We start from the raw sequence: 13656 nt of genomic DNA, 5'->3' as shown, positions 1-13656 counted from the left end.
AGACTGTGGATGGTTTGGAGACTGTGGCTCTGTCTAAAAGACAGGAGGCTGAGCTGGAGGTGGCGGAGATGAAGATTTTCGTTGGGAGTGACAAGGATGGACAGAGGGACAGTGAAGGTGGAGCAGTTTGGAGATAAAGCCAGAGAGGCCAGGTTGAGATGGTTTGGACATGTGTTGAGGAGGAATAGTGGATAGATTGGGCAAAGAATGTTGGAGATGGAGCTGCCGGGTAGAAGGAGAAGAGGTAGACCTCAGAGAAGGTTTATGGATGTAGTGAAGGTGGACATGGAGATGGTTGGTGTGAAAGTAGAGGAGGCAGTGGATAGGGCAAGATGGAGGCAGATGATCCGCTGTGGCGACCCTTAAAGGGAGCAGCCGAAAGAAGAAGAAGATACGACAGTGTCTCAAATCGGAATTGAAAACTGATAATAAGACATACTCATGCATTTTGGTTGGATGCTCCACACTGAGTGAATGCTTAGTAGCAGAGGACAAATACTTGCAGTGGTGGTCTTTTCGCAAAGAACTGTATTGGTACGAGAAGAGCAGGAACCTCAGGAAGCTATTTGATCTAAAACACATACCGAAGAGTCAAAACCGATCCAAAATCCTGCATAGAGGGGCTCGGTGAATTTAGAATGATATGTGTGCATGTGGGTCAGTGTGTCTGTGTCTGGGGAGACGTTGTAGAAAGACAGAATGCCGGCTGCCCAGTCCAAATATACTCCTACTCTGTTGGAGCTAGGAGTGGGGGCAGGTAGGTCAGTGATTTTCTTATTGTGCCACACAGAGTAGCTGCTTGTCCCAGCTGAATTAGTGCAGTACAGCCTCCAGGATCTATCATTATATCCAAACCGACAGTCATCCCCGCCTCCTTTCCTGCTGATTCCTTTGTAAGTCACTGCTATAGCAGCTCCCCTCCCACCCCACTCAGCCTCCCAGTAACAGCGTCCTGACACGCTCTCTTTACACAGCACCTGCAACCAGATATCAAATCTTTCTGGATGGTCAGGATACACCTGCGGCTCTCTCACAGACTTCACCTTTTTGTTCCCCTCGGACAGAGCAAGATCTGTGTGTACCGTGTTTGGGTCCAGTGTGAGTTCACAGGCATCTGCAGGCAAGGAAGAAAGATTAAAGAACAGGATATCTTCAGCATTTATAGTCAAAGGTGTACTTTGGTTGTAAAATCACTTTTGGAATGTTAGAATTATAATAGTATTCAGTAAAGGTTGCAATACGGTAGCGTTAACAGCGATTCACAATAACATTTTTGATTTTCTTGATTATCCACAGAAGCCTAAAACTCATATAACATCCATGTTTTATTGGAAGCTTCTTATAAACATTACCATATGTTTTACCTAACCAATAGCAGAGTTAGTTTGGCTGTATCTGCGCAGATACCATGGAGAAAAATTAATTCAGAATTTTAAAGTGGGCATTTTAAGAATTGAATTCTTTTTGTTTTCAACCAAAACTTACAAATGAAATAAGAGTATAACTACAATACTTGCAATGTTTGAATATAAGACTAAAAACTAATTAATAATAAAAAAGACATGCATTTTTTTATTTCACAGAAATCATTAAAAAAGTCTAATATCACCAAAGGCAAATAACCAGTGATTCTTTCAGCACTGTTTTTATAGTGTTTTTGTCACGATTGGCTCCTCCCACTCCATGTGCGTTTGTTTTGTTTTAAGTCCTGCCCCCTGTTTGGTTGCTCCGCCCCGATTGTGTTCACCTGTCCCTCGTTACCCTTTGTTATTTAAGCCCTGTGTTTGCCCTTAGTGTTTGCCGGTCTTTGTATGAATGTATCGGTCTTTGTTGTATGTTCTTGCCCTGTTTGAATCTGTCTATAGTTTGTCATGTCTGAACCCCGATCTGTCCATATTGGCTCTTTGACCCTGGACCGTTTTGACCACAACCCTGGATTTGCCCTTAATAAAAGTCGTTTACCTCCACACATTCGTCCGCCTCATCGCTCCGCGTTACAGTTTTTCACTGTGCACTGAGAGCATCATGATCACAGTGCAGGTGATTTCCGTGAGTATTTGGATGAATTGAGGCATTCATGTAACCCAAAAACGTAGATTATTTTGGTCAAAACAATGAAAGCTAGATGCCACATTATGTCACGATTGGCCCCTCCCAGTCCTGTCCATGTGTTCCTGTTGTGTTTTGATCTTCAACATGCATTTGTTTTGGTTTCCTAGTCTGGCCCCTTGTTTTGGTAACTCCTCCCCTGATTATTCTCATGTGTTTCTAGCTGTGTCTTGTGAACCCTCGTTAGCCCTCTTGTATTTAAGCCCTGTGTTTTCATTAGTCTAGTGCTGGTCTTTGTTTGATGAATGTTAGTTGTTTATCTGCTGTGTTGGATGTTCTGTTGAATTCTGGTGTCTGTCATGTCTGCCCCCCGATCTCTCCGTATTGGCTACTTGAACCTGGACTGTTACGACGATGATCCTGGATTTGCCCGCCTCCTCGCTCCCCGTTACACATTACTGGCTCATCAATACATTTTAATATTCTCACTGCTGATAGCAATCACTCTATGTATCACTTTAATCACAATAATGTTTTGTTCATGTCGTACAGCTCTAGTGTTCATTTTTGTTCAATAGAAGGCTAGTGGGCTTTCAAACTTCAACTTTAAAAAGCTGTATTGTTTTTTTTTATTGCCTGTATTATTCCAATTCTCTGTGAATAATTGATCCACTAAGCATTCAGTATATTCAAGTAGAATTGAATCATGATTAAATTTAAGATGTAGTGTGAGTATGTGTGTGTTTACATTAAAGAAGGTGATCTTACATTTTCTTAAGCCTGGTTTGATCCTGATCTTCCCTCCATGCTCCATCCTAAACAAAAAAGTACAGATTTTAGCATGGCGCTCTGAGTCAGCAGATTTTATTGTTTTGCATTTTAATGTAAGTTTTTTATGTTTAGTATTCAATTCTTGGTACCATGTTTTGTTATCATAGAAGTATCTGAACTAGCACGTCCAATTAACAGTGAACCTATAAACAAAACACCAAATGTGCTACAATCGTGTTAACATTGTTACTGGTAGTAGCTTTTCTCCTGTTATTGTTTTAGTGGAGCTGTTATGTTTTAGGTCAAACATACATTAAGATTTTCTGGGTACTTTGGCCTCCACTGTTTATGTAGCACATAATGTAGCTATTTTTTGGACATTTTGTAATTAATTTCAAGTGCTTTTCATTGTATTGCAGGCCCTAGTTTCTTCTTCAGGAACTGTCGCTTACATACATGTGTACTTATATACTCACAGACCCACATACCTCAGTGTTTGCAGTCCGCAGTGTGAATCCTCCAATCTAGAAGAGAGTAGCTTCACTCCTGACTCCCCTGGGTTATTGTAAGACAGGTCCAGTTCTTTCAGGTGCAAGGGGTTTGATTTTAGAGCTGAAGTCAAAAAAGAACAGCCTTCCTCTGTCACCAAGGAGCCTGATAATCTGCAGAAAAGATTGAAACAGAGGGAAATTTCAGAGGGACAAACATGAATTAAAGAAAAACAGGGCAGCACTTTTGCAAAACTGAACTTCACCTGAGTATCTCCAGTTTACAGTGTGGACTCCTCAGCCCAGCAGAAAGCAGCTCCACTCCTGAATCTTGCAGGTCATTGGTACTGATATCCAGCTCTTTCAGAGTAGAGTTTTCAGATTGCAGAGTTGATGCAAGTGTTATACAAGAATCCGTAGTGAGATTACAGCCAGCTAGTCTGCAAAAATGTGAGACAATACAATTCAAAGTACTGCAGTCAGAGAGTGTGGAATAAAAACAAATCACACACACACCCCCCTAAGCTGGAGGTAGAGGGGCAAGATGACATTTCTCACAAACAACAAAAATATTAATGCTTGATTAGAATTTGCAAGAAGACACATTCATGTATCAAGCATAGATTTTATGCTTCTGTTTTTTTATGAAACGTTCAATTCAAAATATGAATGAATGAACAATTCACATTTACATAGAAAATATAAAGGAGCCAAAATAGACGCATAGACACAAGTGAACATTCTTTTCTATTCTATTTTCTAACATTCTTTGCATTCTTTTCTAATTTAATCCAAAGGTTTTTTTTTATTACAAATGACATTAACAGCAAACCAACTTGAGGGAAATTGGAATCTTTGAAATTTTAACATGAGTTTGAGCTCCACCAGTCTAAATGCAAAAGCTTCTGATAAGTAGATCAAATCCACCTGAGTCATCGCTACAATGGAAGGAAGAAAAATGGGATCTTTTTGTTCAAAGGCTTAACATAAACATGAACTTGACTAAATTTGAGTAGTAAACTAGAAACAGTGCAGAATCTGTAATATTCCTTCTTCGTTTCATGTAACTTCTTTGCTTTTAATATTCTAACCTTTCTGTTGTTTATTTTCAGTTTAAACGAAAAACACAGATTTTCAACATGATCTCTAACTTTTGGACCCCACTGTAGATACCTAAGACTCTGTAGTTTGCAGTGTGGATCCTCCAGTCTAGCAGAGAGTAGCTTCACTCCCAAGTCTCCTGGTTGGTTGTAGGTCAGATCCAGTTCTTTCAGGTGTGAGGGGTTTGATTTTAGAGCTGAATCCAAAAAAGAACAGCCCTTCTCTGTTACCAAGCAACCAGACAATCTACAGATAATAAGGAAAAAAATTAGCACTGTAAAAGAGTATGAGATTGTTTGAGATAAACTTTATTAAGCACCTTAAACACGTGCATCAAAATCTAAAATAGATACATACATACACACACATTCTCTTACCCCAGCACATGTTTGGTGCCTGAAGTTTAGATGGCTACAAGGGTAATAATCATAGAAGTCTATGCTGCCCAAAAGCTTACCTGAGCTTCTCCAGTTTACAGTGTGAACTCTTCAGTCCAGCAGAGAGCAGGTCCACTCCTGAATCCTGCAGGTCATTGTTACTAAGATCTAATTCTTTGAGCAGGGAGTTTGCTGATTTTAGAGAAGAACAGAGGATTTGACAGGAGCTCGTGGACAGTTTACAACCAGCTAGTCTGCAAAGAGTAAATATGGTACAAAGAAACAAAAGGTTAGTGATGTTTCTCTTCATATTAAAGGTGCAGAACATGTTAAAAAACCAACAGACTTTACTTTGAAGCACTGCATCAATGCTTGGTTAACTTTGACTTTCACAGCTTTGTTGAGCACAGATCCATGCCTTGGTTTCCATGGTTTCAAACCTAAAGCTAGAGTAAATGTGATTTTGAATGTACGTGACTTTAGTCAGGAGGTGTGCACTCGTAGGACAGCAGATTTATAGTTGATGTTCATCCTTTTGAGCACACAGTAGCCACATTTACTTGCAACCTGATAATTCATTAATTATCCAACTAATAGCTCAATCTCTCTCTGGGTCGGGGATAGGCTCTTGCCTCAAGTGGAGGAGTTCAAGTATCTCGGGGTCTTGTTCACGGGTGATAGTACAAGGGAGCGGGAGATTGACAGGCGAATTGGTGCTGGGTCAGCAGTGATGCGGGCTCTTTACCGGTCTGTTGTGGTAAAGAAAGAGCTGAGCCATAAGGCAAGGCTCTCGATTTACCGGTCGATCTACGTTCCCACCCTCACCTATGGTCATGAGCTTTGGGTAATGACCGAAAGAATAAGATCACGAATACAAGCGGCCGAAATGAGTTTCCTCCACAGGGTGTCTGGACTCTCCCTTAGAGATATGGTGAGAAGTTCGGTCATCCAGGACCAGGAGTAGAGCCGCTGCTTCTTCACAACGAGAGGAGTCAGCTGAGGTGGTTCGGGCATCTGGTTAGGATGCCTCCTGGACGCCTCCCTCGGGAGGTGTCACAGGCAAGTCCACCTGGGAGGAGACCCCGGGGAAGACCCAGGACACGCTGGCGTGACTATATCGCCCAGCTGGCCTGGGAGCACCTCGGAATCCCCCTTGGAGAGCTAGTGGAAGTGGCTGGGGAAAGGGAGGTCTGGGCCTCATTGCTTAGGATGCTGCCCCCGCGACCCGAACCCCGGAGAAGCGGAAGATAATGGATGGATGGATGGATGGATGGATGGATGGATAGCTCAATCAGAATAGAATACGTCCATGTAAACACTAGTGTAGTCCAATTGAGGCCATTCAGAATATAGTTTTTATCCAACTGAACAAGGTGGGTAATCCTGTAAATCATCCGTTAAATAAGAGAATAACAACCATCTAAAATGGCTGTATCCAATTACATTCCCAATCGGAAAGTTTAAGTATATTCTGCGCATGTGTGTTCAACGTGGTGGGAGCACAAACTGGAGTGCAGAGGAGACAAAGTTTATTCTTTGAACTTTAAAAGAGGTGGTGAGATGGGTGTCTCAGAGCACGACGTCTTCCTGTGGAGTACATGTGATGGATGTTTTCCTAAGTCTGACATCATTTTAAAGTAATTAAAAACACGTGTGCGCCAGCGTAAAACACACTGCTGCTCGTCTCACTCTGACTGGACTCACGTGATGCTTGTTGTCATGGTAACGTCTACACTAAGTGGCACTCTACACATGGGTGTAATTTCAGAGGGGATATTCCATCGGATTGTTGAGCATGGTGCATATAAACAACTCAAGTCTTATTCTATAATTGGAATATATTCAATTGGATTGGCAAAAATCTTTTCCTGTAAATCCGAATAAAAGCCACTGTCACTAATGTGCAAAAGCTTTGAGTGACTACCCTTTTTAAGACATTACTGCTTTACCATGAGTAGCATTCGTGATGAGAAACAAAAATAAACATAAAAAGTAAGTAAAATTTCATTGAAAATTCATTGAAATTCATAATATTAAGCTAACAGGACAATAATTTGGATTTTGCATTTGGTTACTTATTTTAACTCAACTGTAGCCACCTTGTGACACAGCAGAACCTGGGCAAGTAAAAGATCTTTTTAAATAAGTTTTTTTAAATAAGGCTGAATTTTTGCATTAAGACTATTCAGGTATTCGGTTACATTTTAGAAACCATTTATGCAGAAAAACTGATTTCGCAGACCTTTTCTTACAACTGTATATATGGTGCATACAGAATGTTATACTGAGCAAAAAAGGGCGAAACATCAATAACATTAGCAACACAATGATTTTGTCACTTTACTACTATTACTATGATGAATTCTGATCACCTTTTCAGCTTTGATCTATATTTTACCGATTTCTTTGATTGTGTCTTCTTTTAAGCATCACTATGCTTTGGTGCACTCTGTTGTGACACCTCCATCATCATATTTATCTCATTTCTGCCACATTAGTGGCACTACAGACATAATCTATGTTAAATCAGCATTCAGGTCTCAGGAAGAAAAATTGTATTCATTATCATTCAAGATTCACAGAAAACACACCTGAGTATCTCGATTTTACAGTATGAACTCTTCAGTCCAGCAGACAGCAGCTCCACTCCTGTATCTTGCAGAAAGTTGTTACTGAGGTCCAGTTCTTTCAGGCTGGAGTTTGCTGATTGTAGAGCTGATGTTAGTATTTCACAAGACTTTACGGTGATATTGCAGCCAGGCAGTCTACAATGGCAGAGAATACACAGTCTGATTAAAGACTACTCGGGTAATGGCATCTTAACAAAATGACAAAATTCTGGAGACTTTACAAAATTACTTCACAACTGCACTAGAAAACGAATAGGCAATACAGCTTACTGGGGTGACAACAAAAATATATGATAAGTGAGATAACATTTATAAATGAAGAATTAAGATACTGTATGATATAGGAACAAGAAGTAGCATGCTTAGTGTCATCCAGGAGGTCTCACTTGACCATTTGGTTGGATAATAACTTGATTGCTGTCTTCTCCATTTAACTTTGAATGAACAGGTTTTCCTGATCTTCAAATGATCACACCACCAGCTGGCTGTTTGTTTATGCCATTTTGCAATTGGTAATCCGATCATGCAGAATAATGCCTGTCATTTTTTATTAGAACCTACAATGGCTTGCAGCTAACTGGAAGAAATATAAAGTTGACTTTATAATGTTTATGTTATTACTCATGAAAAAATCATTGAACGCTCACCTTAGGATCTCCAGTTTACAAGCTGAACTCTTCAGTCCATCAGAGAGCAACTCCACTCCTGAGTCCTGTAGGATGTTGTAACCAATGTCCAGTTCTTTTAGGCTGGAATTTGCTGTTTTCAGAACGGCGGTGAGAGTTTCACTGGAGTTTTTGGTGAGATTACACCCAGCCAGTCTGCAAATGCAATGCAAAAAAAAAGTCATCAGAAAACAACAACCCCAATGAAGAAAAAAAAATATAGACCTATGAAAACCTTAAATTAATGGTCACCGCCACCAGTAGCAACAATGTAGGGGTGATGTTATGCTATGTAGGGCATGCATACAGGGAAAGAAAGTTCACCTTAGAATCTCCAGGTTGCAGTTGGAACTTTTCAGTCCATCAACAAGAAGCTCCACTCCTGCATCCTGCAGGATGTTGTTACTGACATCCAGTTCTTTCAGGGGACAATTTGCTGATTGTAGAGCTGATGTTAGTACTTCACAGAAGCTTGTGGACAGATTACAGCCAGCAAGTCTGCAGAAGAAGACAGCATAGTGTCACTCTTCAACCAAATTAGAGTAAACATCATATACATAAACATATTAATACTATTCTAAAATCATACCGTTCCTGTATTCTAGAAGCATATATATAATATACTCTGACTGGCCATTTCAGTCAAAACTACCAAAAACCACCTTCATCAAAACCACCTCCTTGCAGTGACCTGACATGGTGGTGGCTGCATGTTAGTGTTATGCTATAACGAGTGGATCAGACATTGCAGTGGTGCTAGAGTTTTAAAAACTTCAGTATCACGGCTGGACTGAGTATAGCCCACCAACCAAAAATATCCAGCCAACAACGTCTTGAGAATCAGCAAGTGAGCTATCGTCTCTGGCTTTATCTCTACAAGATGGACCAACAAGGTAGGAGAGTCTAATAGAGTTCACTCATACCAGTTCAACGCACAGACACACTAACACCATGTCAGTGTCACTGCTGTGCTGAGAATGATCCACCCCCAAGTAATACCTACTCTGTGGTGGTCCTGTGAAGGGGAGGGCTACACATTATGCAGAGAAACAGATGGAGAATTAATAAGTAAATGTATTACTACAAAGTCTACCTCTATGGCTAGTAGAGCTGGTAAAATAGAATATAAGTGTAGAAACAAGAAGGTGGTTTTAATAAAGTGGCCAGTCAGTGTGTAGCATGCTACATAATATCAATAATAAACCAGTGATATAAGTGTACTTCAAATATTAATAACTACTAGTAAAAATTACTTGTTTTCTTTTTACAAAGCTGCCAGTGACCACAGACATAATGCCATATGCATATATAATGCTACTGTTATATAATCTCCTGCTACCCAATTCAGACCAGCTGCCCACGCCCCAGCTACCACCACCTACCTTGGACTAGCTGCCCACCCTACACGGATGTTCTCATAGACTCCTAGCTGTTACTACTACTAATACTACTGTTAATATTAATAGTATAATCACTTGTAGGTAGTTGGGCCAGAGGAGGATGGGTCCCCCCTGGTGAGCCTGGTTCCTCCCAAGGTTTCTTCCTCAGCTCTGAGGGAGTTTTCCCTTGCCACTGTTGCCCCTGGCTTGCCCACCAGGGTTTTTTAAAAATTCTTTACATTCTTGTTAAAACTCTGTCTTTTCTGGAATTCTGTGAAGCTGCTTTGTGACAACATCCGTTGTAAAAAGCGCTACAAATACATTTGATTTGATACTGTTGATGTTATGGATGGTGGTGGTTGGTAGTGTAGTGGGTAAGTGGGTTGCCTTCTACACTGTAGACTGGGGTTCAATCCCCACCTGGGCAAACACCATACACTATACCAATAAGAGTCCTTGGGCAAGACTCCTAACACCACCTTGGCCTACCTGTGTAAAATGATCAAATTGTAAGTCTCTGGAAAAGAGCGTCTGTAAATGTATAAATGTTATATAATGCTACAAATGCATATATTTTTATTATATAGTGTGCAGTACGAAGCTCGATTCCATTTACCAGGGGTACTTAAATCTGGAGTTTGAATACATCATATAGGTTTGGATTTTGAAGTCATTGTAATTGAAATTATGTTCACTACTGTAGTCCAAAAATGTCCAGTAGTATGTCCAAAAACGTGCTAACAGTGAGGCTGACACAGCAGTGAGCTGCTCACATCTAAGGGTGTAACCATTTCAAATGTATTATTTTATCACCATCATAATTTATTTATTTTAACACTTTCCATCTATTGACATTTATTTGTTCTGTTTAAAGGCCTTTGCTAATGCGAAGTGTTGTTGCTATGGATACCATTTCTGTAGCATGAAACAATAACTACAACTTTATGTTAAGTGCGTGGTATGAAACCGCAGATGTGCTTAGTCAAATTCTTGTTCGCAGCCTCCAATATTGAATGGTTTTTACATAATTCAGCCATCACTATAACTGACATAAATCATTATATTGAGGAATTTTAAGTAGATGAAACACTTACAGAGCTCTTCTGCAGTTGCTTACAGCTGGGATCAGTCTTCTATAACCTTCCTCTGTTGTGTTATATTTCTTCAGCTCAAATTCCTCCAGCACGTCCTCTGAGATCAGAAGCATGCAGGCTAGAGCTGAGCACTGTCCAGGAGACAGGATTTTTGAGTGTTTCTCTGATTTGAGATACGCCTGGATCTCTCTAGATAAAGACTGGTCATTCATTTCAGTCAGGCAAAGGAACAGGTTGATGGATCTGTCAGCAGGAAGACACTGTCTTTCTTCCAGTTTTTTCATCATCATCTTCAAGATGTTCATCATCACCGATATCCGCTCCAATTCCATCTCATCCTCTCCTTTGATTTGTTTCTGAATGTAGGTTATGATTTTGCTGATGCTGTCTGAGCTGCTTTGTGTGTGCATCAATAGGCCTTGTAGAAGTCTTTGATTGGACTCCAGTGAGATGCCCAGCAGGAAACGGAGGAAAAGATCAAGGCTTCCGTTCTGACTCTTTAAGGCTTTACGCACTGCTCCCTCAAGCAGATCCTCAAGTGTTACATTCTCAGACCACTCTTTGTATGGTGGTTTAAAATACTGAAGTGTTTCCACATTTTTGCTCATATAGCAATAAAACACATAGAAAGCAGCCAGGAACTCCTGAAAGCTCAGATGCACAAAGCAGTAGACTTTCCTCTGGTAAAGCACAGATTCCTCCTTAAAGATCTGAGTGCAAATTCCAGAGTACAGGGAGGCCTCTTTGATGTCAATGCCACACTCTCTCAGGTCCTCTTCATAGAACATCACATTGCCCTTCACCAGTTGTTTGAACGCTAGTTTGGACAGTTTTAAAATCACGGTTCTGTTGGGTCCCAGCTGTTCTGTCAGGCCTCTGTCTTCACCCTTTCCATACTTCTGGTTTTTCACATGTGTCTGAATGAGCAAGAAGTGTATGTACATCTCTGTCAAAGTTTTAGGAATTTCTGCATTGATATGGCATTCTAAGATTTCCTGAAGAACAGTGGCTGAGATCCAACAGAACACTGGTATGTGGCACATGATGTGGAGGCTCTTTGCTGTTTTGATGTGAGAGATGATTCTGTCAGCCTGATCCTGATCACTTATTCTCTTCCTGAAGTATTCCTCCTTCTGTGGATCATTGAATCCCTGAATTTCTGTCAAACGGTTGATGTACTCAGGGGGAATCTGATTGGCTGCTGCTGGCCGAGATGTTATCCAGACGAGAGCAGAGGGAAGCAGGTCTCCCTTGATGAGGTTCGTCATCAGCACACCCACTGACGATGGCAAGGTGGTTTCAGATACTTTCCCGCACTGTGAAAAGTTCAGCGGGATTCTGCTTTCATCTAGACCATCAAAGATGAACACCACTTTGCACACATCATACACCTTCATATCCAGATCTTTGAGCTCAGGATAGAAGTTACACAGAAGTGTATGAAGATTATACTGGTCATCCTTAATCAAGTTCAGCTCCCGAAAGGGAAGCACAAACATGATATCAACATGAGGATTGGCTTTTCCTTCAGCCCAGTCCAGAATGAACTTCTGCACAGAGACGGTTTTCCCAATGCCTGCGATGCCCTTAGTCATCACTGTTCTAAGCTTCTTCCTGTGTTTTATATCTTCCTCGAGCACCGGTTTGACCGAGGATTCAAAAATGTCATTGCAGTTAATGGCGGTGTCTTGTAAGTGCTGCTTCCTGGGTTGTTTCTCCATCTGTAAAACCTCATGTTCTTTATTCACGCCTTCACTCTCTCCCTCTATGATGTAGAGCTGTGTGTAAATTCTGTTCAGGAGTGCTTTATTCTTTTGTACTTGGAACACCTCAAATAAGCTCTCACACTTGCTCTTCATCTGTGCTTTGTGTCTCTCCAAGAATCTGTGCAGGACATCATCTACTGGTTGGCTGGATTCCTGTTGCTGTGCTGCCTCTGTGGAGTGCTGCCTGATAGGGAACAAATACAGCAACACAAATATCAGTAAAGTGATTAGAAATGGTACGGGGATCATACCATACAGACACGGCTTTGGACACGATTCGAGCTCTAGTGTATAAGTCTGCATGCCCATGGGATTTCTGTAGGCCCATTACAATATCTTGCAGTTCTCATGTGTCATGTGCGGCAGTTAAACAGCCCAGTGAGGTCATGAGCAGGACAACAGATACATGTAGAAAAATCCTGTAAATGAATGAATGAATAGCCTAAATAAGATTATAACATTTACCCTAGCATATATTATCAAGCCGTTTTTGTAGCTTTACAAGCTCAATCTGAATGAAGGTGTAAAGCAACTGCAGTCTTGTAGGTTACAGAGATGGTGGTGCACAGATGGCCACAGCTGTGAAAAATGTGCTTAAGAAAGGCAAATACGCTATAATAAAGCCGACTAAAGGCAAGTTTGACAGTCATTTTCAATCATGATTAATGCTCATGGAATCCAGCTATGTGTTGAACTGCGAATGGCAGCAGAAAACGATGTTTAGGTTGCAAGCAGGAGCAGGACAAATGGTGCTACTCACATAAATGTCTACAGTTACACAGAATCTTGTGCTGAAGATCTTGTGCCACGTTGGGCGTACAGCTTTGGGCCAGTCGTGGGCTGGAGGTTAGGGAACCAGCCTCGTGACCGGAAGGTCGCCGGTTCGATCCCCAGAGCCAACAGCACATGACTGAGGTGTCCTTGAGCAAGACACCTAACCCCCAACTGCTCCCCGGGTGCTGTGGATAGGGCTGCCCACCGCTCCGGGCAAGTGTGCTCACTGCCCCCTAGTGTGTGTGTGTGTGCTCACTAGAGTGTCTGTGGTGTTTCACTTCACCCATGGGTTAAATGTGGAGGTGAAATTTCCCCGTTGTGGGACTAATGAGGGTCTCTTAATCTTAGAATTCAAGAAGCTTATGCTTTCTTTGTCGTGAAGGCCTGCATAAATGCTAACAGTGTTTACGTTAGTTTCCAAAATGTTTCCAATGAACTTAATAAACATTTACCATGGTCATATTTTTCTAAATAGCAAGAACTAACACATACTTCACGTTAAACGCAGGCAATTGTTTAATAAAACCACTAAATCATTCAGTTGATGTTCAAAGAGTTATGA

General features: G+C 41.1%; 1 protein-coding gene across 2 annotated transcripts in view; it reads right to left on the bottom strand.

The window, feature by feature from the left end:
- Positions 1-301: 301 nt before the first annotated feature.
- LOC108412011 (NACHT, LRR and PYD domains-containing protein 12-like) overlaps positions 302-13656 on the bottom strand; it is a 31068-nt gene continuing 17713 nt past the window's right edge. For both annotated transcript variants that reach the window (XM_017683851.2, XM_037533766.1), the window contains exons 10-19: positions 10555-12504; positions 8406-8579; positions 8064-8237; positions 7378-7551; positions 4867-5040; positions 4482-4655; positions 3575-3748; positions 3309-3482; positions 2818-2864; positions 302-1114 (exon numbers count right to left, since the gene is read on the bottom strand). In XM_017683851.2, the coding sequence (XP_017539340.2) occupies positions 555-1114; positions 2818-2864; positions 3309-3482; positions 3575-3748; positions 4482-4655; positions 4867-5040; positions 7378-7551; positions 8064-8237; positions 8406-8579; positions 10555-12504 (3775 nt within the window). In that variant the 3' untranslated portion in view covers positions 302-554. The remainder of the gene's footprint in view (positions 1115-2817; positions 2865-3308; positions 3483-3574; positions 3749-4481; positions 4656-4866; positions 5041-7377; positions 7552-8063; positions 8238-8405; positions 8580-10554; positions 12505-13656) is intronic.

This window comes from Pygocentrus nattereri, chromosome 2 (genome assembly GCF_015220715.1).
Source record: "Pygocentrus nattereri isolate fPygNat1 chromosome 2, fPygNat1.pri, whole genome shotgun sequence".
NCBI lineage: Eukaryota > Metazoa > Chordata > Actinopteri > Characiformes > Serrasalmidae > Pygocentrus > Pygocentrus nattereri.
The sequence above is the reverse complement of the archived record's forward strand: the minus strand, read 5'-3'. Positions and strand labels throughout refer to the sequence as shown.